This window comes from Echeneis naucrates, chromosome 12 (genome assembly GCF_900963305.1).
Source record: "Echeneis naucrates chromosome 12, fEcheNa1.1, whole genome shotgun sequence".
Lineage (NCBI taxonomy): Eukaryota > Metazoa > Chordata > Actinopteri > Carangiformes > Echeneidae > Echeneis > Echeneis naucrates.
In genome coordinates this window covers 14573829-14599593 of record NC_042522.1, presented here as the reverse complement: position 1 = coordinate 14599593, position 25765 = coordinate 14573829, and the positions used below count along the sequence as shown (strand labels likewise).

General features: G+C 38.6%; 7 protein-coding genes across 10 annotated transcripts in view; 4 read left to right on the top strand and 3 right to left on the bottom strand.

Annotated features, from left to right (window-relative positions):
* Positions 1–2: 2 nt before the first annotated feature.
* On the bottom strand, positions 3–4898 carry sdad1 (SDA1 domain containing 1). 2 transcript variants are annotated; one of them, XM_029516011.1, is made up of 22 exons: positions 4714–4898; positions 4523–4627; positions 4327–4425; positions 4112–4222; positions 3926–3997; positions 3712–3812; positions 3559–3616; positions 3392–3466; positions 3141–3242; positions 2951–3020; positions 2738–2841; positions 2392–2449; positions 2250–2308; positions 2083–2159; positions 1855–1952; positions 1674–1750; positions 1458–1587; positions 1218–1309; positions 935–1122; positions 615–699; positions 325–486; positions 3–217 (listed from the first exon to the last, which is right to left on the bottom strand). In XM_029516011.1, the coding sequence occupies exons 1-22, from the start codon at positions 4801–4803 to the stop codon at positions 173–175; spliced, it is 2058 nt and encodes a 685-aa protein (XP_029371871.1). In that variant the 5' UTR covers positions 4804–4898; the 3' UTR covers positions 3–172. The 2 variants fall into 2 exon arrangements, with proteins under 2 accessions (XP_029371871.1, XP_029371872.1); XM_029516012.1 differs by lacking the exon at positions 4112–4222.
* A 738-nt stretch (positions 4899–5636) lies between these two features.
* Positions 5637–11588, top strand: LOC115052369 (alanine--glyoxylate aminotransferase 2, mitochondrial). Its single transcript, XM_029516440.1, has 14 exons — positions 5637–5733; positions 7248–7336; positions 7835–8025; positions 8139–8262; positions 8352–8446; positions 8788–8881; positions 9048–9141; positions 9242–9342; positions 9471–9563; positions 9729–9861; positions 10519–10607; positions 10761–10910; positions 11304–11402; positions 11487–11588. Exons 1-14 carry the CDS (start codon positions 5637–5639, stop codon positions 11586–11588), a joined length of 1551 nt encoding a protein of 516 aa, XP_029372300.1.
* Positions 11589–11950: 362 nt separating this feature from the next.
* dnajc21 (DnaJ heat shock protein family (Hsp40) member C21) lies at positions 11951–16306 on the bottom strand. Of its 3 annotated transcripts, XM_029516129.1 has the most exons (12): positions 15921–16306; positions 15229–15322; positions 15013–15136; positions 14655–14786; positions 14214–14518; positions 13967–14121; positions 13597–13690; positions 13255–13431; positions 13122–13170; positions 12847–12974; positions 12565–12655; positions 11952–12483 (listed from the first exon to the last, which is right to left on the bottom strand). In XM_029516129.1, exons 1-12 carry the CDS (start codon positions 16015–16017, stop codon positions 12322–12324), a joined length of 1608 nt encoding a protein of 535 aa, XP_029371989.1. In that variant the 5' UTR covers positions 16018–16306; the 3' UTR covers positions 11952–12321. The 3 variants fall into 3 exon arrangements, with proteins under 3 accessions (XP_029371987.1, XP_029371989.1, XP_029371988.1); XM_029516127.1 differs by having other exon boundaries at positions 11951–12483; positions 13122–13431; XM_029516128.1 differs by having other exon boundaries at positions 12565–12652; positions 13122–13431.
* Positions 16307–16893: 587 nt separating this feature from the next.
* Positions 16894–19680, top strand: bxdc2 (brix domain containing 2). Its single transcript, XM_029515402.1, has 10 exons — positions 16894–17050; positions 17401–17512; positions 17618–17661; positions 17741–17811; positions 17903–17952; positions 18042–18115; positions 18260–18310; positions 18406–18507; positions 18667–18795; positions 18964–19680. The coding sequence occupies exons 1-10, from the start codon at positions 16901–16903 to the stop codon at positions 19207–19209; spliced, it is 1029 nt and encodes a 342-aa protein (XP_029371262.1). The 5' UTR covers positions 16894–16900; the 3' UTR covers positions 19210–19680.
* On the bottom strand, positions 19277–22472 carry rad1 (RAD1 homolog (S. pombe)). Its single transcript, XM_029515403.1, has 7 exons — positions 22348–22472; positions 21747–21948; positions 21497–21605; positions 21240–21397; positions 20915–21015; positions 20547–20645; positions 19277–20379 (listed from the first exon to the last, which is right to left on the bottom strand). Exons 2-7 carry the CDS (start codon positions 21939–21941, stop codon positions 20208–20210), a joined length of 834 nt encoding a protein of 277 aa, XP_029371263.1. The 5' UTR covers positions 21942–21948; positions 22348–22472; the 3' UTR covers positions 19277–20207.
* On the top strand, positions 22442–24106 carry c21h18orf32 (chromosome 21 C18orf32 homolog). Its single transcript, XM_029515404.1, has 3 exons — positions 22442–22523; positions 23277–23492; positions 23680–24106. Exons 2-3 carry the CDS (start codon positions 23313–23315, stop codon positions 23743–23745), a joined length of 246 nt encoding a protein of 81 aa, XP_029371264.1. The 5' UTR covers positions 22442–22523; positions 23277–23312; the 3' UTR covers positions 23746–24106.
* A 643-nt stretch (positions 24107–24749) lies between these two features.
* The window catches only part of dym (dymeclin), a 42024-nt gene continuing 41008 nt past the window's right edge, over positions 24750–25765 (top strand). Inside the window, exon 1 of the mRNA XM_029515548.1 lies at positions 24750–24940. The gene's annotated coding sequence lies outside the window, so the exon portion shown is untranslated. The remainder of the gene's footprint in view (positions 24941–25765) is intronic.

Sequence of the window (25765 nt, the reverse complement as noted above, 5' to 3'; positions counted from 1 at the left end):
TCTATTTCAAAGATTGTTTATTTCAGAACTTAATCTTTGCAGTTCATCCATTGAAAATAATACATTTATGATAACAATGTTTTACAGGCCACTTGATGTATAATTTTATTTTACACAATCGCAGATCAGGATTGCGATGGCCATCAGGCAGTCAGCATTATCTCCACATGTCCTACTTGCGCTTCCTCTTTTTCAGCAGCGCATCTCTCAGAGCAAGCTGCGTAAGAAACACAAAATACTTTTAGTTGCAATGCAAATCAAGTCAGCCACAGTCAAGTTGAGTAGCTCATTCTTATGTTCATATTTCTGATGAATGTGAGTTACCTGTTTCTCTCTGAAGGAGCGCTTGCCCTTGGTCCTCACGTTCTGACTGTGTCTCATCATCATGAAGTTTTTTGTTCTCTTCTTCTCCTTGTTGCTGGTGCTGGCATGAGGGTTCAGCTTGGTATGCTTTTTGACAAAATCCTTCCGATCTGTCCTTCCAGCCTAGAAAAACAAAATACATCACCAGAGTTCAAGTTATTACTTGCTTAATCATGCGATTAATTGGATAACAACTATTGTAATATGCTGAGGACTGTTTGAGTCATTCTACAGTTAAAGCCAGGTATTACCATTGCTGTTGCCAAGCGCGTTTCCTTGTCTGCTTTTGGTTTCTTATGCAGTTTTTCAATATTCCTCAAAGTCAGCAACTCCCCTCTGCAAGATTAAAGAAAAATGACAACTAAAATCCTCAGTATAATTAACTACCTTCCTTTATCAACAAACTCAATATTAGTGGTAAGTGTTAATTTATTTTATTTGTTTCTCAAGCACAACATTTAACAGGAAAAATACAAGCAAACTGTACAGGAATGGAAACTCACACAAGCTTATCCCTTTTATTTCAGCGAATCATAAAAATATTTTAGATGGTTTCAAATATACTTCTCACCTTTCATCTTCATCATCACAGTCCACATTTTTCCTCTTCTGAGCCTTGCCTGGTGCACTGTTGACCTCTTTGGCCAACTGGACCAGACGGATCTTCTTGAAGTCATCCTGAGTGAGAAGCCTGCTGCCGCTGATCACTGCTGCCTTGGCTTTTCTTTCCTCTTCTGGTATACTCTGAAGCTTCTCAGCCTAGACAGCCACAGAAAAAAAACCTACATCATGACAAGGTACCGTGTATTACTGTCTCTGCCAATAGTTCATCAAGGCAATGCATTAACCCTCACCACTTCTGTTGTGTCTTCATCAGACGAGTGGTGAACATCTACCCACTCGCCATCTTCATCATCATCGCTTATACTGGCACTCTCCCAGCCATCTGTTGACATATAAGAATATGTAACTTATTTAACATTGCCTGGTTCTTAGGTGATCTTAGGTGATTGATCACCTAAGCAGTTTTGATCCGCACACTCAATCAGCCAGTCTCCAATTTTACTAATGCAATGAAATGCATAGCCCCTGACCTTCGTCGTCCTCTTCCTCTTTCTTTTCCCCCTCTACTTCCAGGATTTCAGCTCCTGGGATATAGTCCTTCGCTTCAAGCTCTCCGTAGTCTTTGATCTTGGCCTCTGCTGATGCCTCTGTTAGTCTCCCCTGGACAACAAAAAACAAATATACATTACACTAACTGATGTCAAATCTGAAAGTTTCACATCGTCAGTTTTGAATATGGAGCTCACTCTGTCTTTCTTGTGCAACATCTGGGGATTGAGATTCCTGAACAGCTGTATAAGTCCCCTGGCAGACATCATTACATCTGTGGAAAATAGACAAAGCATGTGAGTGACTGAAGATACAGACATGCATCTGTCTGTGCTTCCAGTGACTTCTTATGAGAAAAACAGACCAGCAACCACTCACTTTTGTCTTTGTGCGTCTTGTACTGAGCCAGGTCCTGCAGCAGGTCTTCAGTAATAGAAAGTGGACAACGGACTGCCACTTCCTTGATTGCATTAATACTGAAACAGGAAAAGATGAAAACTTACAGCACAATACTGAGAATGGCAGCTGCAAGTATAGATGTGTATGTGTATCAAGGCATCAAGTTTGGACACCTGTAAACAGAAGGAAAATATGGTAGATGCTTACCCCACAGTCATGGCCTCCCCAGAGTTTCTGTCCGTCACAAAGTTATTTGCAATGGTCATGATCACTGGCTCAATGATCTGTGTGAGTGGGAATAAAACACGTCAACAGTGTTGCAGTGAAAACATAGTGTCAACATGATTTATTGAATAAATCTGCTTTTTACTTACATCAGGAGGGACAAGCTGGTGGGAGGCCTGAGCAGCACAGAGGAGAATCTTTGTCACTTCTATAAAATTAACAAGTGGTTTTAAATCCCTTATAAACACAAGTCCAAAGATTTTCACTTATTTAACTGAGATTAATTTTCACCTCTCTGATGGGGCTGGAGAAACCTCTGGATGAAGGGATAGAAATTGAAGAGGAAAAGCTGTTGAGGTTAAAAGAGAGCAAGTTTTACACTCAATAGAAATTATTTTACTCACATCTTATTTATGCTTTTGTCAAAAAAATTCCCACAGCTAAGAAACACAGTATCAAAGCTTTGTTTGCTCGTAAGATAATAGGACTCGAAAAAGGGAAACAGTAAAAGAGGCGCTGGATAAGGGGACATATTAGCTTTATTAGCCATTAATTTACTTAATTTACTTTATTTATTTTGAAGTGAGGAGTCTCCAAGATGTGTCCAAACACAAAATTAAGTGAGTAAGTCACTTACTTCATGAATTCCAACCAGCCTGGATATGAGCTCCATCATCATGATCTTCACCTCGAACCTCTCTTTGGAGTCTTCCAACTGTTTTAAGAGTTTCTCTGAGAAATCTTTAATAGCCAAAAATAAAAAACATTTGATAATCAGTTCGAATCACTGCTGCAAATTGTAGTACAAAATTATTTCAGACAAATTTTGTGTCAGGACAGATGCGCTTACCTTGAGGATCATGAATTAGGTGAATAGCAGAGAAATTGAAAACCTCCGCTTTCTTCTTTTTCTTGTGTCTCTACACAGAGTACAAACAAGAACATTTCTATAAAAAAAAAATGAACCTGCTTTTTTTTTTTTTTTTAACATAGTTGTTACTAAACAAGTCATGTCATTTCAGCAAATAGAGTAATTGTACCTTCAGGACTTTCATTGCTTTTTCCATCTTTTTCTTGTTTTTGGAGGTTTTCTTGCCTGTGTTGTATCTCACCATCAGGTCTCGAGCTGTTGGTCCCTCAGCCTGGAAGACAACACTAATTCTTAACAATCACAGCATGGTGTGCAACTTAACTTATCATATTACCCTTATTTTAAAAAAATGCAGTACAATGTAATGTATCATTTTTGTCAAACTACTGAATCAATGAATGCTGAATACTGAATGCTTGCCTCTGATTCTGAATCACTGTCATTCTTTTCATCTTCATCTTTACCAAGGAAGAATTTTAAACCAGCAACAAGGATCTAAGGAAGGGGGAAATGCACGCGAAGATGAACAGGATTTCCATTTGGTCGGTATAGTAAGCAGATGACTTCTGTTGAAATGAGGACCATACCTTTGTAACCTTGGAGAAACAAGCTGTTGTTATGACATTAACTGTTTTGGTATCATTCCTGTAGCACAAGCAAAAACCACAATGTCAAAAAATAACATTAGGATTCTCCTTAACTCTGACATGTTAATGTGATGAATAAATCATAACACCCACCAAATGTTTCTTTTGTATAGCTCCACCATCACATCTAAAGAGATCTTTGCTGCAATGGGATTACTGTCTCTCAACATGGTGTACATGAAGTTCTGTAACACCTGAGGCACACAAAATTATAACACACATATAGTGAGTAGTGGCCAGTTGAAGCTGCTGTATGACACAATATGAGCTTGTGAAACACCTGAGGCATTTCTGGATATGCACTTACTGTGTTGACCTTGTTGTTTTTGTGCTTAGCATTTATGTTTTTGATGTCAGCAACAATGTGTGTGTACAGTGTCTGTACAGAGAGAAAAGAGGAGACAACAAAACACCCAACATTAGAGTGACAACCACCAATATTCAAATAATAATTCAAATGGTGTGTGGTAATTTGAGGACTGAGCGCTCAAACCTTCCGGAGCAGTTTGTCGTGACATCGCAGCAGCTCAAAGAAGAGCTCCAGGAGGCCAGTGGGATCGATCAGGTCCTTATTCCTCAGAAGAATCAGCGCTTTGCAGAAAGTCTGACAAAGACAAAGGCACACAAAAACATGTAAATATCACTTCCATGCAGATCTGAAAACTAAATATAACTAAACCTGCAGCTGTCGTATAAATGTATTCTTACCATTCTTAAGTCTGACTCTATGACTGTGTGGTGACTTAGTAATAACTCGGTCAGCTCTTGAGGGAAGGTGGACAGATGCTGCAGGTAACAGTGACCAACCTGAGGGACAGAAAAAGCTTATTAGCTATACACATGAAGAGCTGACTTTGTGACTATGTGTTAGTAGTATCACACTTTTACTTCATACACAAATCACCTGAGCAAGAAACATGACAAGGTCAGCCAGCTCCTTGTTCGGCTTGTCTGGCTGCAGTTTGAAGATCTGCACATTTGACTGGTAGTGTCGATACTGTTGCAGAAACTGTAGGAGACACCAGAACAGTCAAAAAGGCGACTCTCTGCGCTAACAGCTTTAGCATTCAGTTAGCTTCAGCTAACAACACTTACTTCTTCTACGTACGACTGCGGGTCCCTTTTTATGAGATTCTGCAGTTGTGGCAAATTATTCGGTAGTTTGTTGTTCTGTCGTCCGGACATGATTTCAGGAGGGTTTTTTTTAATTATGTTCAGAAAAAAGAAAACTATGATAAATACTGTTTTTCACAAGGGAAGCGTGGCCAAACAGAAGGCTGCCATATTGTTCCACAATAAACGTCACGGAACGTCACTTCCGCTTCGTGCCTGCCACGTTTTTCTCTAGCTCAAAATTTCTTTATTATTTCGTCGTTTTTTCAAAAATTAGTTTTCTTTTCTAAACGTTCAAATTTTAGACTCATCTAGACTATTATCAGGTGTTTTCAGTTTTTAATGCATCCGTTTGTTTGACCCTTTTTTCCATTAAAATAAATATGCAAAAATGTCATTGTTTCGTGTAACAAGTTCCCATCCACAGTTCATCTCAACTCTTTATCTATCTATGAGCATCACAATCTAGGTCACTTAATCTGTGACGGATGAGAATCAAACCCAGAACCTTCTTGCTGTGAGGCAGCAGCAAAGACCACAGTTTAAAGTGGCATTCTTACTTCTCAGAGGCAACCGTGTGCTCTCATCAGAGAAATGGCCAACTCCCCTGTAAGAGGGAAGGCACACATGAAATGGATAATCATGAGTTATTGTACATAAGACACAACAAACTCCCACTCATCTCATAGTGAAGCCTCTTTGGCCTCTAACAGGAAAGAACCGGTACCATCCAACATATTTAGTTATATATTCATCCATGTGACGTTGCAGAGAAATGATGTACTTTGGCGGGATCTGGGTACTATTAGCTGTGCACTGTCCGTCCACCCATCATTGTGAGAAAATCTGCTGCTGAGTGTACGCGAAGAGAGAAAAGGATAGTGTGGCCTCTGTCCCTGTTCAACATGTACAAAGTAGGATCCTGCCTAAGTGCCCGCTCTGCAGGTCTCACAGGACAGGCCTGCTGTTTGCCCTTTCTGGCCAAATTTCATGTGGGAAATGGTGAGTTACCGTGGAGAAGATCAAGATCGTAGACTTCCTTAAAGAAGAATTTTATATAGCCTTTATGTTCATGTTAAACTACCTTTAGTTTTTGTCTGAGTCAAATTCAGGAATCACAAATATGGATAGATTTGTTAGTTGATATTGGTGGACAGGTGCTGCTGAGTAATGTACGACTTATGAAAACCATTTACCTCCTTGGATTCAGGTTTACCCTTTTCATTGCTTTTTTTGCTTTTTTGTGAATGTGTTGTGAATGATTGTAGTATGAAGACACATGTTTCTGGAAGGTCGTGTCACAGGTTAATCAGTATTTCCAGCTACAATTAGATGAAGACAAACAAACACTCCAAGCAACTCTGACAAAAGATCAATTAAAAAATTAAATCAGGATGGACGCATAAAATGTCCAAACTGAACATCCCCTGGATTTCTTTTAAATCATTCATTAAGAAATGGAAGGAATATGACTAATGTATAAATGTGTCTTTAGCAGGTTGTTCTGACAAACGGAGGGACTTTGCAGGAAAGAATGAGTGACGGAGGCCACAAAGACTGCTGAAGAAAGCTCACACTCAATCACTGCACATCACCACAAGCATGCCATCACCACTGTGAAGCATGGTAGAGGCAGTATCATGCTGTGGTGATGTCCTGGAGCATCAATATTTTTTTTATAGGCACTGTATATTCACTGATAATCATAATCAGACAGTATCAGGTTCATTATGGAAACAATTCTTGAAAACGCATCTCCATCAAATAAATTACATTGGAGAAAGATATGATCATGCCCACATTGCAGTAAAATACTAAAAATGTGAAAAATATTATGCAACATTATGCAACAAAATTATGCAACAAAAAGGTGTTACAATATTAAGTATTATTATTAAATGGAGGTGGCATAGAAGAGAAATTTATTTGGATGCCATATTATCCATACACACTAAAACAAGGAAATGGGATTACAGCACAGAATATAAGACTTAGAATACAAAAAAATATATATATTAACCTGTTAAGACCTCTGCATTTAATAAAGACATTCAATGTTTCTCCAGGGGGAAACTAATTGATTACATAGATTGTGTGTTGGTGTGTCCCTGTCAAGCCAGTTGTAACTGACATTTTCCAGTTTTAAGTGCACTGGCAAAAACAGGAAACATAGTTTTTCCTGTTACATAGTGTCAAGTTAATGTGGTTAAACCCTCAGCCAGGTTCTAATCGGATTAAACATTGACCAGGCAATTCAGAATTTCTCTTGAAAGCAAGCGCAATCATAATGGACATTTCACATTTCATGTTTTTTTTCTGTAGAAATCGAGTTGCAGATCTCTGACATGTATTGCTGCATTTCAGTGATAATAATACAGTTTTATTTCCGGTTTTCCAGACTGGTCCTTGATGAGAAAGTCAAATGGTTTAATTTTATACATTTACATTGAAAATGAAGCCTAAATGTCAATCTCCCTTACCTCTCCACCTGCATTATAATTGTAACCATTTCACAGGTGCAGCATGGCAGAAATCAGCCCTCAAATACTGTCCTGCAGATGTCCCAGAGATGCCTCTGTGCAATTTCAAACCAGAGGAATACAAGGCAAGCATGTTATATAATATCAAATGTTGATTTTGCAGTGTTGAGTATGTTCGCTCGAAAGCATTTCTTATGCAACAAAAAGGTGTTACAGTATTAAGTATTCAACAAATTCTGGCAGGTGTTGCACATCTGGTGTACAGCGATAATGTACCAGTAATAACCTACAGTACGCTATTTGGATACGACAAGGTACCCTGTGTAGATTTAGAATCATGGCAGAGGAATATGGTGACCATGCATGCTTTGTGGCACATATTCAGAGAGTTTCTTCAATTTTGTACTCAATAGGATGCTCAAAGTTTAAGCAAACTATTTCAGTGCTACAGTTCCACCAAAGTTTAGGACTTTTACCAAAAAAATTTTTTATTTAAATGCCTGCAAAACCTGGCCATTATTGGAAAAGTTGACAAAAAAGTGACTGAGGCATTTCCCCCCAAAATGAAAAACCCAGCTGTCTCTTCCTGTACAGTAACTTTTACTTTACGTTATGCCTATCAGGGTCTGTCCAAAGAGCAGATGCTGGAAATCCGCAGGCAGAACTGTAACCCCATGACCATGAAGATTACATACTATAAGAAACCGGTGTTCATCCACCAGGGACACATGCAGTGGGTCTGGGATGTGGATGGGAAACGATATTTGGATTTATTTGCTGGCGTGGCAACTGTCAGTATGGGTCACTGCCACCCGTAAGGTCTTTTCTTTTTCTGTTCTCTGTCACATTTGTTTTTATCGTAATTAGAAAAAGGAAAATTCTGTTAAAATGCTTATTGTATTCCTGCTCTCACATCTATGTGCACAGGAAGGTAACAGCAGCTGCTGAGAAGCAGTTGAAGAAACTGTGGCATACCACTAACATCTATGTCTATCCTTCTATCCATGAGTATTGTGAAAAACTTGCTTCCCGCTTACCTGATCCTCTGAAGGTACTTTGGTGGATTTTTAGACTTCAGGACTGGAGCCTGAATCCATTAGCGTCCTAAAAATATTTTTTGCTCTGTGCTTCCCTCTCCAGGTGGTATATCTCACCAACAGCGGCTCAGAGGCCAATGACCTGGCAATGCTGATGGCCCGACTCCACACAGGCAACTTTGACATCATTACTTTCAGGTAGAGGTCCTTTTATGGAATGTCAGTGAGGAGACGTTGTTTGTTTCACAATTATACAGAAATAAACAATTTAACGGTTTTCTTTGACATTTCATTTGGCTTAGAAATTTGAGTTTTTGATCAGTCTATCATAACCCCAATTTACAGGCAATGTTCCAACTCGTGGCAAGTGATTTGTTTTGGAAATAAATGATGGCAACATTGGCTGTAAAATGACTAGAAAGTGCCTGATCCTTTTCCTCTGACCTGACTGTGCAAGATTAACAATTGAATTATAAGCAAGCTGTCTGTTTTCTGAATTTGAATCTGAATTTTTCTGAATTATTCTCTCTCTCTTTCAGTGGGTCATACCACGGTGGCAGCTCACAGACCATGGGTCTTACCTCCAACTCACCATATAAATATCCCATCCCCACTGGTTCCGGCTGCACAAATGTATATATAAATGAAAACGTAGTTTTATCATCATAAAGCCACACAATCTTAGATTAAAATAGACATGTACCACTAGCCAACCACAAAACCAAAAAAACAGAAGCTCTGCATTCACACACAATTTCCCAAAGCTATTTAACGTTTAACATTTGTGTCCAATAAACAGGTCATGTGCCCTGATGTGTTCAGAGGTCCGTGGGGAGGGAGTAAGTGTAGGGACTCTCCAGTGCAAACCATCAGAGAGTGCAGCTGTGCTCACGGTACGCAAAGACCTATGAGGCTGTTGTAGAATGAGTGGCCCTATTTCTGTATGCTGTGTGTATTATCAGTTTCACCAAAAGCCTAACTTTGATCCCTCAGGTCATTGCATGGCAAATGAGCAGTACATTAAACAGCTTAAAGAGACATTTGCGACCAGTCTCCCCAGTCAAATTGCTGCTTTCTTTGCAGAGCCTATCCAGGTACCATATTTGCAATTAAAAATGGAATGGTATTAATTCAATTATATGCCAAACACAATGATTGATTTCTCACATTCAGTTTGACTGCCCATATTATTTAAGGATGTGAAGGTGTTTGGTTTGTACAGGGAATGGGAGGAGCCGTGCAGTACCCTAAGAACTACCTTAAGGAAGCTTATAAACTAGTGAGAGAGAGAGGAGGCGTCTGCATTGCTGATGAGGTTAGTTTATAAAGTTGTCATGGTCAGAATGAAGCCCATGAAGCAAAACAGCATGCACCACTGACCTGCTGTGTCTAAGACAATGTGAGAATGTAAACAGAAATTCATTAGACCCTGGTTTGAAATTTCATCGAGAAGCACAATTATATTTTCTGCTCCTGACAGGTGCAGACAGGATTTGGGAGGACAGGAGCCCACTTCTGGGGTTTCCAAGGTCATGGTGTCCTTCCTGATATAGTTACAATGGCAAAAGGCATTGGCAATGGTTTCCCAATGGGAGCTGTTGTTACAACTGCAGGTGAGATCAATTTGTAAGCGCTAACAGCGCCTCCAAACATCAAATGCAGTAAATTTTAGTTTACCAAACCTTGTGCGGTTTGTTGACATGCTTTTTTTTTTTTTTTTTGTACATATTTTCCTTTGCAATTCTCACACATTAATATTATAGTTGTGAACTCTCTCTCGCACTCTCTACTATCTGTGGTACATTTTATAATACAAATTATAATAATCATGGGATTAATCAGTTATACAGTACACTGCTTTTTACACTACACAGTTACACAGTACACTGACCTGAAGTGAAGGAATGGTTGAGTTTTTAAATCTCAGTACTAGACACTATTTCCGCAGATCATATAGAAGTCACCGCTATAAACAACAGTTTACTGACTCAAGGACAGCTGTGAGGACACCGGGAGTCAAGCTCTCCCAGTCCCCATGATTAGCTGCCAAGACAAGTCGAGGAAGAGAACAGTCATATTAATGGTGCCCTTCAGCGCCAGGACAGACTGTCCTCTCATGCAAGTGTTTTGCAGGAAATATACAATGTGACTTGGTTGATTCTAATTCCTTGTTCATTAATCACAGACATTTGATCAATATATTTTTGCCTATAGTTTAAATTTTTGTATTAAATCTGAGATATGAGCTTGTTTATTTTTGTCTACCGCAGAAATTGCAGCTTCCTTTGTCAAGGCATTACACTTCAACACCTTTGGTGGAAATGCCATGGCGTGTGCAGTTGCTTCTTCTGTACTCGACGTAAGACTTAATCTTATCTTTCCACGAGTGCTGTTAATCAAGTTCTTTGAAACAGAATACTTTTCTTTTTCATGGAAGCACGTACGTTGGAAAGCTGAAGCACACAAAATAATAACTGAGACATGATTATATGCTTTGCTTTATACTTGACAGACTATAAAAGAGGATGGCATGCAGCAGAACACTCTTGAGGTGGGCACCTATCTGATAGGAGAGTTGGCAAAGCTCAGAGATAAGTATGAGATCATTGGTGATGTCCGTGGAAAAGGCCTGCAGATCGGTGTGGAGATGGTCAAAGACAAGGTACTGGGTTAATAACTGCAGGAAAAATCTAAAGCTTTCCTCACATACTTGCATGTGTGTCTGTGTTCCATGACTGCAAGATATTTCTTTGTTTTGCTGTAGCACACTTAAGTACAGCTTCACAAATTCAGTTTTAGTAGTTTTTAATTGAATGTAGCTGCTATGTCTTTCTGTGTTTCCAAGGGTCTCTTTTTCTCCTCTTCTTCTTTGATAATGCAGACTTTTGCTTTAAGATAGAGTTGACTTCCAGCTGAATTCTTTTTCTTCCAAATTCTCAAACACACTTTACTGGGCTGATGTCATCTGAACCTGTCAACATTCAGATTTATAGCCTCAAAGGCTACTCAGTAAGTGATGTCTGTATCATGGTCAGCCTTGTCTATCCTTCTGCAGGCCAGCAGAGACCCGCTCCCTCCTCAGGCAATGAATGAGATGTTTGAGGACATCAAAGACATGGGGGTCCTGATCGGGAAAGGAGGAGTGTACGGACAAGTAAGGAACAAATGTGTGATGCAAATAAATTTGACTTCCTGATAATAAGTATGGTTATACTTATCCGTTCTCTCACCACTTCAGACCTTCCGCATCCAACCTCCGATGTGCATCACTAAGAAAGATGTAGACTTCTTTGTGGCAGTTTTTGACAAGGCTGTTCACAGCTACATGGAAAGAAACTGAACAGTACATTGCAGTAACTCAAAGCCAAAGATCAAGCCTGGAGACCCCCTCAAAGACGGCTGCTGCATTTTATATGTTTTGAAATTTTAGAAATGTAATTGGTTTTGTTGTATAAACCAGTTATTTCCTTTTGTAATAATGATCTGCATGTAAAAATAATCAAGACACACTGCCAGTACACACTCTTTACAGCTTTCTCAATAGTAAGGACTCAAGTTGTTCAAAACACCAAAACAACAAGCATCATTCTGATACTTGGATTAAAATTTTCTTTTAAATATTTGCTTGAATGTAAAAATTACCTTCCAATCTTTTTAATAAAAACTGCCCATAGTAGTTCGTAATTGGTTAAACATGATTCAGAGGCATTCATGAGTTGTATGACCAGCAGGCAGTATCACCTTTATTTTTATGATGCAGTAATACCACTATAGAGCGCATAATGACAAAGAGATGGTTCTTAATGAGGATGAATATGTATCTGTTCACCAGTAAGTTTTTGCAAAGTTACAACGAAAGGTGCTGAGAACTGCTCAGGTGGTTTTAGTCCCCCCATTCCTGAAGAGTTGGCCTCTCTCACACTGAACATAATTTAAAAAAAGCTATATGGTTTCATCGCAGCCAATCTGGTCCATTAGAGTCCCCTTTCAGAGGCTTTTCATAGTTCATCCGCCTCCTGAGAGACTTTGCAGTGAGTTGTTTCCAGTGTCCTATATGTCCTGATAAAGATGTGTTATCTGTTCTTCTTCTTGTCTTTTTTGCTCTTGCTCATGGAGCTATGAGAAGCATTTGCGGAGAGAGCAGTGGCATGTCCGCTGGTCTTCAGATGGTCAAACAGCTTGTTTCTTGTAGGGAACTCATAGTTACAGGTCACACAGCGGAGGTTTACTTCCTTCTGGAGGTAGAAAGAAGAGAGTTTGATTATGAAAAGGATAAAAATGGTACTGCAAATTATAGATTGCTCTGTTATAGATACCTCAGGGAACTGTTCTCCTCCCTGGTTTGATTTGACACTCTTTGGTTTGTCTTTTCCTCCTACTTTCTTTCCCTTTGTCTTCCCAGTGCTGCTGAGGCAACATGTAGGTAATGGGTAAATGAAAACATTGGAAACAACGAAAGTGGAAGAAGCCCATTTTGAATTTGGAGCTCATATTAACAATTTATTGAAATTTGAAGCCAATACAGTACACAGGAAGTACAGTTTTAGGCAACTGGCATTTTTTTTTTATCTAGAGATATAAAAAAAACCTGGACTCACTTCTTAACTTCGGTGGAAGGAGGATCATCTAGCTTCTCAGGCTCTGCGGGGTCTGTTGGCTTCTCAGAGCCATCTTCCTCACACGGGGTTGCTGTTGGTTTCTCCTCCTTCTCTTCCTCTGGAGTATTCTGCAATGAAAGGGAAAAATGTTAAAAGAAAAGGCTATTTAAAAAAAATAAAAAATAAAAAATAAATAAATATAAAATGTTTCACTACCCAGACATTCCAATGCATCAAACCCAATCAGTCGCTGAGACAGAAGAGATACTACTCACATTTACCACTTCCTTCTGTTTCTTCTTCCTCTTTTGTTTTTTGGACAACCTATGCAAAGAGAAAGGGAAAAATGTCAGTAAAACTATATTTAAAAAGATTTCTCTGTTGTTACATCCAACACGAGCTACATACTTCTGTCTGGGCTTTTCCTCCTCTTCTTCCATTTCTTCCTCCTCCTCCTCCTCCTCCAGCCCATTTTCCTGCTTTTCGTCAAGGTTCAAACCAAGTGAATCTTCCTCATCCTCCAGCTGTTGCCGTAGCAGCGCCACCATCTCTCTGTGCTTTTTCGACTTTTCATGGTTTTTCATACTGTGGAGAAGAAAGGACAACAGTAAGAGAGTTAAAATACAATAGAAACATAGTAAAAAATAATTACTTTCATGGCAATGAAAGATTCACCTCTAGTTCAAATCGTGTCATTATATTTCAGCACATCATATCATAGGTTAGTGTGAAACGTGGGAGGGGACTCACGCTTTATCTGATTTGAATGATTTGTCACAGGCTGGACAGTACAGGTCATCATAGTAGTCAATTGTCAGTTCATCTCCATCAGGCAGATCTGCATCTGTGAATGAATATTTATGCAGTGAGGAAAAACACTTCACACAATATAAACATTGCTTTGTTATCGGCATTAATGGATTTAAATAATAATGTCAATTATGTACTTGAGCTAAATAAATTCCAATTCCTCAACTCTTTTTTATTTACTTGAATAGACAAGCAAATGACCACAAGCAGTTTTTGCTGACCAATCATGGTTCAACTGGTTTCCATTTGATTATTCACTTCTGTGAAACTGATTCATAGCTACATTTTTGACACACAAGCTCCCACTAACCTCCTCCCTCTTCGCTGTTCTTCTCCCGTGTGTCTTCGTCCTCACTCTCTGATGCATCTCCAAACTCTTGTCCGTACTGAGCCTCTATCTGCTGCAGTTCCTTCTCAAGTTCAGACATGGCCGCCCAGCTCTGCTCCTTGTACTCCTCTGCCAGCCTTAGAAAGAAATACAATTGTGTAAAATCGGCAGTACAAAGAAAAGAGGAAATTAAATGTCACATTGACTCAATTCTCTATCCACCACTTACTTGGCCTGGCTGAGCTGCTGTTTTCGCCTCAGCTCCTCCACCTTCTTGATCTTCTCAGCATTCTGCTCCTCCACAAGCTTCCTGTGGGCTTGCACACGCCGGTCACGTTTGCGGACAAATGCCACTAGTTGTCGGACCAGCTCGTTGCGCTCCTTTCGAGCCTTCTCTCTGGTCTTCTTATTCTCCTTCTCCATGGCCCTTTTTTCCCATCGGTTGGAGGCCTGCCTCGTATCATACTCCTCTTTCCAGGCAAAGTTTTTACGTGTGCAGAAGCTCTGCCAGTAGCCGTAAAACACATGTACGACCTGCAGTATAGAAACATAGGCTTTGTAAGTACAATAGCAAAGATCCTTATTACATTTTTTTGTTCATTAGTAATATTTTATGCCTGTTACTTTTTGTTTTTACAAAAACTTGCTCATTCATGTGGAGCTAACTTACAGTATCATAATCACTCTGAGAGTCTCCAAACGGAGGAAACTCCTCTTCATCTTCCTCATCCTCTACCTTTCCATGCTCCATCTCCTCTTTAACAATAGACTCAAAAAGATTCTTGTAGACTGTATAAAAGCCCTAGGGAAAGAGAATGAATTAAAAAGTGGGAATACTCAAAAACAAAGCATGATCTTTGGAATTTAGGTAACTGAATGAATTGACCATCAAAGGGAAGTTTTGATAAATTTTTTGACAAATGTGTGGAAAGAGTTATGGGAAGTGTTTAAGAAGATTTTGAGGATTTCACACAACACTTTTTATTTTTGCCATTATTAATTCCTATCACACAAGCAGAAACACTAACTTTCTCATCATCTCCATAGCCAGAATAACAGGTCACTGTAAAGTACTGCAGAAGGTCAATGCTGTCATCTTCATAATCTCCACTCAGTCCTCCTTTCAGCAGAGCATCTCTATGATTGTCATACCTGCCAAGACATGTATAAACCACATTGCCTCAGTCTACAAATTATACAGTCTACTGGGTCCTGATAAAGGACGATGATAAATGTTAACCCACCAAGCTCTCTCCTGTGGATCACTCAGCACATCATAAGCTGCCTGAATCAACTTAAACTGCTCCGCTGCCTCCTCTGCGTTGTCCAAATTTTTATCTGGAAATGTCAAAGGAACTGTTCTTAGCGCAAATAACTTTCCTGAAAAAGCTTTGTAGAAAACACTGCAAGGTTTGTGTTAACCAAGTCACAATGTGAGACTGTAAAATCAAATTATGAAGGGATGCCATTACAGAGTAGGAAAAACATTGAAAACTAACATGACTGAAAACACACAATATAATTAGCGTGAGCTGAATTGTTGCAGAAAAGTGGGACCAGATCTGTTATTGTGGTCCATTACATATTAACCATCATCATCATCATCTGTGCAATTTCATAACAGTCTATTGCCTAATTATAATCCTCACATGAAGGTTCAAACAATTATTTTATATACTGTGATTCTATTGATTTTCTGAATAATTCAGTCAGTTTCTCATAATGTTGTGCCTTTCAACCAACACAAACAAAACCGTCTGCATTCAAAAGTAACATTCGTGTTCAAGTCATATCAAGTCAGTCTTAACAAGATTTACTGTCATTGTAGGTACTCGATACATAGCAACTTTTACATTTGAAGTCTGTTATTTCATTCAAACGCAGTTCTGATACTTGAGCATCAGATAGTCCTGATATGTAATATAACACAACCTACCTGGATGCCATTTCAGCGCTAGTTTACGATATACTTTCTTCAACTCGTCGTCTCCAGCATCTCGTTTCACACCTAACACCTCGTAGTGACACTTCATGGTTGGACGGCAGTGAAAAAAGAACTGACACTAAATAAAAATATCAGCTAAATGTTGCTCTCCCAAACGTGGCTAACCTTAGCATTTAACAAACTGCGGCATGCTAGCGGACGGATAGCATCTCTATTTTATCTTAAAACTAACCGACACTTTACATGTGATGCAAACCAAATTAAAACATCTGTGTCGTTTATGTTTAAATGCTTCCGATGTTCTTATTACAGATAAAAACTGTTTCTAGTCAGTTCGCTTGGGCTGCTCGATGGAATTCCAAGAGTTCTGCCTGCTGTCGCGCAATCTCGCGAGATTTCTTCTTCTTCTCTTCATAATTTCGGCAGCTTTTCTAACTATAACTTCGTCTGTACCTGTAACTTCTGTAACTATTAATTTGTGTTATAACTTATTTCCTGGAGATTGGTGCAGCAGTGAAATTCATACTGTTGGTTGAAAAGTATTATAATTTTACAAGGATTTAAGTAATGCAAACTGCTGCACTTTTCTGAAAATGCACTCAGACTGAAAATCGCGGTAAATAAAGTTAATATTTTCTAAATGGATCTGTATTATTTATTTTAGTTGTCTTTAATTTTAGTAAGCGTACAATGTTATGCAGAAATGTACTTGCATTTTATAGACAAGCCTCGCCTGTGTGTGTGTGGGGGGGGTCGTCTCTGAGGATAATATATAGATATATAGAGATATGTATTACCATCATTATTGTTATTATTATTATTATTATTATTATTATTATTATTAGATTTAAAAAAAAAGGATGCAGTACCACCTCCACGCCACCAGGCGGATTCTTCCTTGGCCGTCTACACGTGTGTTGTTGGACTCGGACTTCTAGCAACGCGAGATTTGTGCCGACGTGAACCCAAACATGTCGGCATTCAAGAGAAAACGTGGAGGACAGGCTGCCGTCGTTAAAAAGGCAAAGAAAGCTAAATTTGTAGCGGATGGGGGTGAAGAACCGAGTGAAACCAAACAGGAGGAGAACAGAGAAGTCACTGTTCCACCACCGGTCTCGTTGGTATGTGCTGATATTTCTTTATTAGCCTCTGAAGTTTGTTAGCTTCTTAGCTCATTTCACCAGTTCTTCTAGGTATGTTGCATCTAAATTACAAATGTTCCCCTAAAATGGTAAAATACGCTCTAAGCTTGGTAAATGTGCTTTTACATAAAGTAAAATATAAGACTGCCATTTACTTTAGCCAGTTAGAGGTCATTAATACACAGTTTGACCAAAAGTATTATGTATTAATCACTGGCAAACCTGATATTTCCTACCTTATGTTGGACAGAAAGAAACAGTCTGTCTGCAGGGATCTTTTTTTTTTTGTTTGTTTGTTTTGAAGTCCTGAAATGAACTCTGATTAACAGGGCAAATGGACCAACAAAGAAAGAGTTCTCATTTTCTCCTCAAGAGGGATCAACTTTAGGACAAGACACTTGATGCAAGACCTGAGGACTATGATGCCTCATTCAAAAGCAGGTTAGTATAGTATAGTAATACATGTGCTGACTCTTTAACATTACCGTGTAGAGTAACCTTATGTCAGTTATTTTGTCATATTCAATTTTTTTTCTTGTTTCTCAGATACAAAAATGGACAGAAAGGACAAACTGTTTGTGGTTAATGAGGTGGGTGAGTTTGACAAATCTTAGTCACTCATACAGTATTACAAACATTATGTTGTTGAAGACCGCCATTGTTTTGCAGGTGTGTGAAATCAAAAACTGCAACAAATGCCTCTTTTTTGAGGCCAAAAAGAAGCAGGATCTTTATATGTGGTAAGCAATATTTGTGAGGGTCTCCAAAGATTGACCTTTGGTGTTGTGGAGCGAATTTAAAGTAAATTCAATATTGTTCTTGACTTTACAGGATTTCAAACAGCCCTCATGGACCTTCTGCAAAGTTTCTGGTTCAGAACAGTGAGTTATCTCTCTCCTACAATTCTGATGTCCCAGAGGCAACATCTCCCACTGGGGAAAAAACTGTGACATAATTATTTCTTTTACAGTTCACACACTGGCTGAACTCAAAATGACAGGAAATTGCCTCAAAGGATCCAGGCCACTGCTCTCATTTGATCCAGTGAGTACTGTCTGGCTTTTGATTGATTTTCCCGTCATTGATCTGAGTATTGAGCAGTCTTGTATTCATAAATAAATTATTATTAACAAATGAAAGAAATAAAAGCTAACCTTTTTCCCCTCCAATGACTGTTTTTACCCACAGAAATTTGATAAGGAGCCTCAGTATGCTTTACTGAAGGAGCTCTTCATCCAGGTCAGTATATACACTGCATGTCAGCACATGCATACATTGATCCTGGATAATGAGCAGATTGTATGCAAGGAAGTAATCGTGTTTTCTTGTCACAGACGTTTTCCACTCCTCGCTATCACCCAAAGAGTCAGCCTTTTGTGGACCACGTCTTCACATTCACCATTGCAGACAACAGGATATGGTTTCGAAACTACCAGGTAATGTTTCACTGCACTTAATTTGGGGGGAAAATGTCTTATATGCATGTACTTTATCACCTTGGAGAAAAAAAAACATCTGGCAAATGTGGGGAGTCTGAAATTCAAGGTTTTAAATTTTTCCTTTAACAACAGTGCATCTAATCTTCCTTTGTTCAGATCATCGAGGAGGATGCATCTCTGGTGGAGATTGGTCCTCGCTTTGTTCTCAATCTAATCAAGATCTTTCAGGGGAGCTTTGGAGGGCCAACATTGTATGAAAACCCAGGTTTCCAGTCTCCTAACATGGTAATTTCTAGTTTTTGTATCATCTTGGTATTACATGTCAGTTCATGCCTGGTACATTGACATGCTAGCTTGAGACTCAGTACATTTAGTATAGTTGGTACAGATTAGGAATTAATATTATAGAGCTACACCTCTTAATTGCTTTAATTATCCTCTTCACACATGCAGCACCGCCGAGAGCTCCGACTTGCTGCAGCAGCCAAGGTGCGTGAAAAGCAGATGGTGAAAGAGATGCACAAAATGAAGAGGACTGAAACTAAGGAGGTTTTGGACAAAGATGTTACAGCTGATGTCTTCCTTACACCAGCTGAGGAGAAGCCTGTTCACATTGAAACAGAACCACCTGAGCAAAATGTGGCAAAGAAGAGAAACAAACCTTTCAAAAGACAAAGGATGCAGATGGCCCGCAGGTAGCTGAATGGACTGATTTTGATTCTATTGATAGAAAATGAGGTAATGCAATAGTGAAGTCAGGTCTGAACTCCAGTATAGGGTTTTTGTTTTTTTTTTTTGTTTTTTTAATCTTTTTATGTGTGTGTTTCAGTATCACATTTTGATTTGGAGAAAATCTTAATTACACACATGTTGGCTTCAGTGTTTGCTGCCATAATTTTTGAATTCATATGCAATGTGTGTGAGTCCCTTTTCACATGGTGCAGGTTGTAGCTAACCTTACAGCTTATGCAACTACTACTGCATAAAACATTTGCCCACCCCCTTTTTGTTTTTTAAAGGAAAAACTTTCAATTGTTATAAAAAAATCATTCATTTTGAGTACAGTTTTTTTATGTAATGGAAATAAACCATAAAACAATTCAAACTTGAACTTAGCATCATCTGATGTTTACTCCAGACAAATGTCAAAGTCTTCCGCATACACGGCAATATAACCGGTACATTACAACCATGCACAGAACAGAAACCTGCTGTTATACCTGAAACACTAGACATCCAGAGAAACTGTATCCGTGTGCCATGTCTCCTCCAGAAATACTAGCTTAACGTATGTACTGTACACAGGCACATCCTGGGCCAAGATGCACGAGTTAAAAACACCACCTGTAACTTCATGAGTACATATGCCCAGAGACCTCCACTGTTACAAAGTCTATAGTAACTGTACAAATCTTAAATCTAAGAAATAATGCACTTGTTATAGTTGCGTACAGGAATCAACAAGACCAGTAAGTTGATGTAATCCTAATGCAAATCCAGTGAAAATTGTCCCCTCGAGTACGAATATTCCACAGTATTTCAGAAACAAATTAGTTCTTTGAACCGATTCAACTTTTCTCACTGTGTCCATCCGCCACTGGGCTCTCTGTCAGTCACATGTTTTCCTCTGTGCACCCTCCTGCCTCTAATGAAGTTGAGGTGTGTGTTTGAAAGGGAATTTAATGAAGGCACTGTCCTCACTCCACTTCCTCGTCAGGACAACAGTAATATTCTACAAAGCAGATCTGTCCATCATCATTCCTGACCAGGTACTGCAGAGAGAGGAAGCCTCTGCTGTCTGTCCTCACAGAGACTTTGCAGGACAAAGCCAGAGCTTTGGTTGATGGCTTAAGTAGGGAAATCTTGTACCTGTTGTGCAGTTAAAGATAGGAAGTTACAGAATATTTCGCTTTATTGAGTGCTGCATGTACTACATGATAAGTGCTAAGCATCAGATATTAGAGGCAAGTATAAAACAAGCAAAGACGCCTTTTTTTTTTTTTAATATATTTTAACATGAACATAACTGTTCCTACCTGTTGGTTTGTGTCTTTGTGCATCGAAACAGTTCCATCACATCAGAGTCTTTGGGATAATCGTAATGAGCATTTCCTGCCATCCCAAATGTAGATAACCTGGCCAGAAGTTGAAAATAACATTCAAAATCAGTAAGGTCAAATTTAAAAACTTTATGGACAATTACAACACTATACATATTCTAGTTATTTTGGCTATTGAAAAAAGGTTTAATATGCATTAAATATTTTTCTTCAGTGCCCTAATAATGTAACCATAAGTAAGACATACAATGATTCTTTATACAGCAATAATTTAAACACAAATATTAGTGTTCTATTTATATCTAGTATTCTAGAAATTCTATGAATAGTTTAAACAAACACACCTGAAGTATGGTGGACTTGGGGACATGGTGATCTGCAGCACCTCACTGGTCATATCCATTTCAGAGAATGGTTCCTTCAGACTCTCTGACTGCAGGATCACCTTTGAAAAGACCCAGTTAAGAATGACTATTGATCAAATATATACAATCTATTTCTGTTTTGAACTGCAGATGTTTCCCTGTACCTCCTAATGATCTGTAAGGTTAGGGCAATTATTGCAAGCAACTGAAATTTTTGTCAATATTAAGCATCTGGAGGAACATGCATATTCCACACAGAGAGGCCCAGGGTTCAAACTGAAACTTTTTTTTTTTTAGGGTTCACCTTGTTTATGACGTTGGTGCTGCAGAACTCAAAATCAATTGGCTCTTCTGGTTCTTCTGTGTTGATCTTACAAACAGTCACTACACCACCCTCCTCCAGGAACAACGTTAGAGGATAACCGTACCCCTTATAGCACATCCGCAAGGCTGTTGATACTCCTTCAATGTTAGATCAAGGAGAAAATGAAATTATGACTTTGGCCAGGGGAATTTAACAAATTTGGTCAATTGTTGTGCTTTGTGTTTACACAACTGTACCTGGTACTGTGGTTCCTCCAAAAATATTAAGGCAGTCCAACAAAACAGTTAGATTGACCTGGAAACCCACCAAATCTTCTCTTATGGTGAACTCTTGGAAGATCTCAGCCTGATATGAACAAGGTTAGCTTTTATAAGATAAGTTAAAACATACGTTTAGGCATCGAAACAGACAACTTGGTATTGGAGCACCTCTAACACTCTGTAATTGATTTTAAGGTGTTTATTATAAATGTAAAGTGAAACCCACCTGGATAAATGCATTAGCTTGCAGACATTTGGAGTCTTCCACAGTGACTCTGAGGCCGTTGGGAGTGGCATTGAAGATTGCATGGTCTTTAAAAGCAATTGCTTTCAATATGTTAGATATATTGCGGGCATTATCCAAACTGGCAACCAGAACGTATTGTTCATCATCACCCTGCAACTGGGTGGACAGAGGCATCCTAGCACTGAAATGACACACAACAAGGATGGTTTGGATGGCAAAAGCTCAGTAAAAGTTTATAGACAAGGGAGACTCAGTTCATTACACCTTTGATACTTAAACCTGTCGATTCTGAACTACTCTGTAACCAATAGAAACTTAATGCTTGTTCACAACTGTTTTGCCACACAAAAGCTCTAAAAACAAATATACAAAGACTTTTCATGTGTGAAACCCAGGAGTATGTATGAATCTTTTATGGTCGAGTCCTTGGAGGACGATAACTAACAGTCACTTTACTGTTTGATATTGCTGTAACTTAGTCTAGGCGACACGAAAGCAAACTGTCGCTAAATTCGATGCTGTGTTTGTTCCATCTAGTTTTCTCTGGTCAGTGAGGCTTTAAACTCTTTTTGTTACTCACGTTTCTTGTGGATAAGTCACAGATGGTTGTTTTGAAGTAAGGCGCCGCGGCTACTTCCGCTTCTCTCTTCTAAGACGGAAACGGGCAGTGCGCATGCGCGATCACGTTCGAGAGCTTTCGCAGCGGTGTCCTAATCACAAGAGAGGAGAGAGACACTTATCTAACACCGTCAGAAAGTGAGTATACTTCAATGTTATCCACATAGATAGGAAGTTAGTTTAATTTAGATTCCTGGGGGGGAGTTTAAAGTAGTCTAGCTGCCAGCTTAGCGATAAAACTCCGTAGCTGTTATGTCAGCCAGTGAGCACCGGCTGGAGGCTAACGTTAGCTAACGTTAGCTAACAAATCTGACTAGGCTTTTCTGTAATCACTAAGATGTTCATTGAACATGTCATGCTTTTACATGTTGCCATAAACACTGTAAGATTAAATATTTAAAGATAAAGTTTGTCACGTTGGATGAAAGTGTGGCTGAGACATGATCATCATGCTACTTTACAACTTAGAAGAAAATAGACTATTTAACAAATTCAGTTAATGTTTACTTAATAAAATAACATTATGAAGCTCAGATTATCGTATCTTGTAGTACACAGTTAAAGATTTGCGGAATTTCCTTTAATATTTACATGAGATTGGGACTATTGATTGGACAGAACAAGTGCCATTAAGAGCTCATATTTTGCTTTTGGTACTTGTGTTGGAGGAAACCAAATAAACAAACCAAAAGAAAGAAGGAGATCAGAAAATCTATGAATCAACTAATTCATTATAAGATTAATCCACAGTAAACTAAATATCCATGGTTACATTGGGAACACGGAGAATTTAATTGGTCACCTTGTAGTCCATAGTGATGACTATATTGACATTTTGATTTCCTGTCCAATAAAAACCAGTGCTCTTATTATCTTCTTTCTCCTCTTCAGGTTAATCCTTTTGGACGGCCTGTCTCAGCCACAGTCATGGTGTGCATTCCCTGTATTGTGATTCCTGTCCTGTTGTGGGTCTACAAGAGGTTCCTGGAGCCTATCATTCATCCATTCATTTCCCCAATTATTGATAGATTCTGGACCAAAAAAGCAGTAATGGAGCCAGGCAATAGCAACCAAAAAGTTAATGAAACCAGTAATGGGTCTTACAAGGTAAGATAACGATTGATATCAAGGTATTCTACTGATGACATGGTGTTTCCCTTTTTTCAAGTATTTGTGAAGATTAAGGCAATATTTTACTATTGAATTGATTTTTGAATACTCTTGACATTATGATACAGTGTCATCAGTTGAAGTTAGCCAATTCATTTTTGTTGAATGTTCTCATGTGTTTCAGCCTGGGGACAACAGTGAGGTCACCACCAATGGATCTACTACTGCAGCAGATAAGAAGACGGACTGACAGCTTTAAATGTTCATAATGCATTACAAAAAGTGTAAATATTCCATTAATATAACATAGAGAAATTATGAATTAACTTATGAGTTGTCTTTGAATGCAATTGTTTATATGTGTGAAGCTTACTTACTTACTTTTTTTTTTTAAATGTATAAGTAGAATTAAGCAATTGGTTGTTTTATTTCCTGTGTTAATCATTTAAGAATGTGTGCTTTTTTTAAATTCTGTCTTAATGGGACACATTTTTTAAAGTCAAACTTGCAGTATAATGCCAAAATAAAACAAGACCTTCAAATAAAAAAGATGCTAATTTCTTGCTGTTATATTCTACTGTGCTGTGCTTCCACCTCTATCTTGAGACATTTAGGTAATCTTATTGTAGAGGCTGACAAGTGATAGGGGGATAAACTTATATTAAATAAATCCTGATTTATTCTCAATATTTTGAATCCAAGTCTCTTAAAGCACTTTAGCAAAGCAGTTAATTCCATGAAGAAATTTTTAGCCTTATATTCTATAGGTAGATATGTACAAATTGTTTCAAAAAGGAAATTGTTAATACAATTTCATTATCAAATGCAGGACTTATTGATGGTTCATAAATTCTGTACAGATCAAGGCATGCATAAGTTGTTAGAGTGTGGGAATTCTAGCACAAACCCATTCATGGAGTCTGCAGTAAAATATATATTTTTGAAAATAGGTAAATGACTTCTGAATTTGGATGAAACCATGAACAAATTTTAGCCACCAATACATCCTCATAGTATCATAATGTAATACAATCATACTACTCATATTGTGGATTCTCAGGCATTATGTATTTGACAGCGTTATATGTGTAAATTAAGTTACCTGATGGGTAACTAAATATTTTTCTGACCCCTTGGAGTTTTAAAATCAAGCTTTAATTCCGGACCTCTCTTAGGATCTATTCGTCCTATAGCTAGCTGCAACGTCACACGCGTACCAAACGTCATTACGTAAAGGGGTGGTGACGTGGAAAACATGGAGGACACGGGTACGTAGAGTATCCTGAGCAGCACCGAATTTCACAAGATTTCATGTCCTTATATTTTTATTTGTTGTGTAAAAAAATAAACTGGATGAAGCTGCTTATTGGTGTATAAAACATTAGCTTCTGAACGACCCTGAGATCCGCGAGAGCTACGGAAACTACAAGAAGCATTTATGATCGGTAAGCCGAGCGGTCAGCTGATTGAAAACAAGCAGTGGATGTTAGCTTGTTCCAGGACAGGCACTTATTAGCCATCAGTCGGCTGGACAGCATGATTAAACTGCCATTTAACAAGTCATTGTTTCCCACTGATTAAGGACTGTTGAGTTTACTGACTGTGACTGACGCCAACGCACAGTCATGTTACTTATAGTCGAAACAGGACGCGCTAGCTAACGTCGTGCAAGTTGGTTGACTGAGGCAGACAATACAGTTTAAGACATAAGCAGAGTTTTACTTGACATTTACAGTGTGAGATCCTTTAACTCATGTTCTCTCTCTCTCTCTCTCTCTCTCACACACACACACACACACACATATATATATATATATATATATACTTTCATATATAACCATGAACACATGACAGGCTCAGTCCATCGTCATGGTTTAACTGTACACCTGTTTTTCAAACATGGGTCATTTCACTTGAGTAAACGTTACCTGTCAGGTTACACCCGGATGCTAAAGGTGTGTCTTATTCAGAAAACAAAGCTTAAGTCCTTGTTCCTTAAGTGTCATCCTGTTTTAGTCTTGACCTCCAAATCTTTAAAGAATGTCAGGGCCACCTTCAACTTCCCTGGATTATTTTGGTGACTTTTTGTTTGAGGGGAGGAAAAAAAAAAAAGTCAAACTCAGGGTTTCTGGTACCCGAAACATTGTGTTCGTCTGCCAAGAGCAAATATAGCTAGCTCCCTAACGAGACCAAGGAAGGTGTTATTATTTACTAGCTGCAAGGACACACGAAATAGCTCTTTGTCAAATGCAAGGAGGGTTATAGTTTCA

Coding starts and splice junctions, on each gene's coding strand:
- sdad1 (XM_029516011.1), bottom strand. CDS start 4,803: ATGTCCGGACGACAGAACAACAAACTACCGAATAATTTGCCACAACTG. Junction 3,021..3,140: donor AAGCAATGAAAGTCCTGAAG/GTACAATTACTC, acceptor TACTCTGTGTAG/AGACACAAGAAAAAGAAGAA. Junction 487..614: donor CGCGCTTGGCAACAGCAATG/GTAATACCTGGC, acceptor TTGTTTTTCTAG/GCTGGAAGGACAGATCGGAA.
- LOC115052369 (XM_029516440.1), top strand. CDS start 5,637: ATGTACAAAGTAGGATCCTGCCTAAGTGCCCGCTCTGCAGGTCTCACA. Junction 7,337..7,834: donor TCAAACCAGAGGAATACAAG/GCAAGCATGTTA, acceptor TATGCCTATCAG/GGTCTGTCCAAAGAGCAGAT. Junction 8,026..8,138: donor AGTATGGGTCACTGCCACCC/GTAAGGTCTTTT, acceptor CTATGTGCACAG/GAAGGTAACAGCAGCTGCTG.
- dnajc21 (XM_029516127.1), bottom strand. CDS start 16,017: ATGAAGTGTCACTACGAGGTGTTAGGTGTGAAACGAGATGCTGGAGAC. Junction 15,323..15,920: donor AGCGCTGAAATGGCATCCAG/GTAGGTTGTGTT, acceptor TGACATTTCCAG/ATAAAAATTTGGACAACGCA. Junction 15,137..15,228: donor GATCCACAGGAGAGAGCTTG/GTGGGTTAACAT, acceptor ATGTCTTGGCAG/GTATGACAATCATAGAGATG.
- bxdc2 (XM_029515402.1), top strand. CDS start 16,901: ATGTCGGCATTCAAGAGAAAACGTGGAGGACAGGCTGCCGTCGTTAAA. Junction 17,812..17,902: donor AAGCAGGATCTTTATATGTG/GTAAGCAATATT, acceptor TTGACTTTACAG/GATTTCAAACAGCCCTCATG. Junction 18,116..18,259: donor CACTGCTCTCATTTGATCCA/GTGAGTACTGTC, acceptor TTTTACCCACAG/AAATTTGATAAGGAGCCTCA.
- rad1 (XM_029515403.1), bottom strand. CDS start 21,941: ATGCCTCTGTCCACCCAGTTGCAGGGTGATGATGAACAATACGTTCTG. Junction 21,606..21,746: donor AAGCTAATGCATTTATCCAG/GTGGGTTTCACT, acceptor TGTTCATATCAG/GCTGAGATCTTCCAAGAGTT. Junction 20,646..20,914: donor CCAAGTCCACCATACTTCAG/GTGTGTTTGTTT, acceptor ACTTCTGGCCAG/GTTATCTACATTTGGGATGG.
- c21h18orf32 (XM_029515404.1), top strand. CDS start 23,313: ATGGTGTGCATTCCCTGTATTGTGATTCCTGTCCTGTTGTGGGTCTAC. Junction 23,493..23,679: donor CCAGTAATGGGTCTTACAAG/GTAAGATAACGA, acceptor CATGTGTTTCAG/CCTGGGGACAACAGTGAGGT.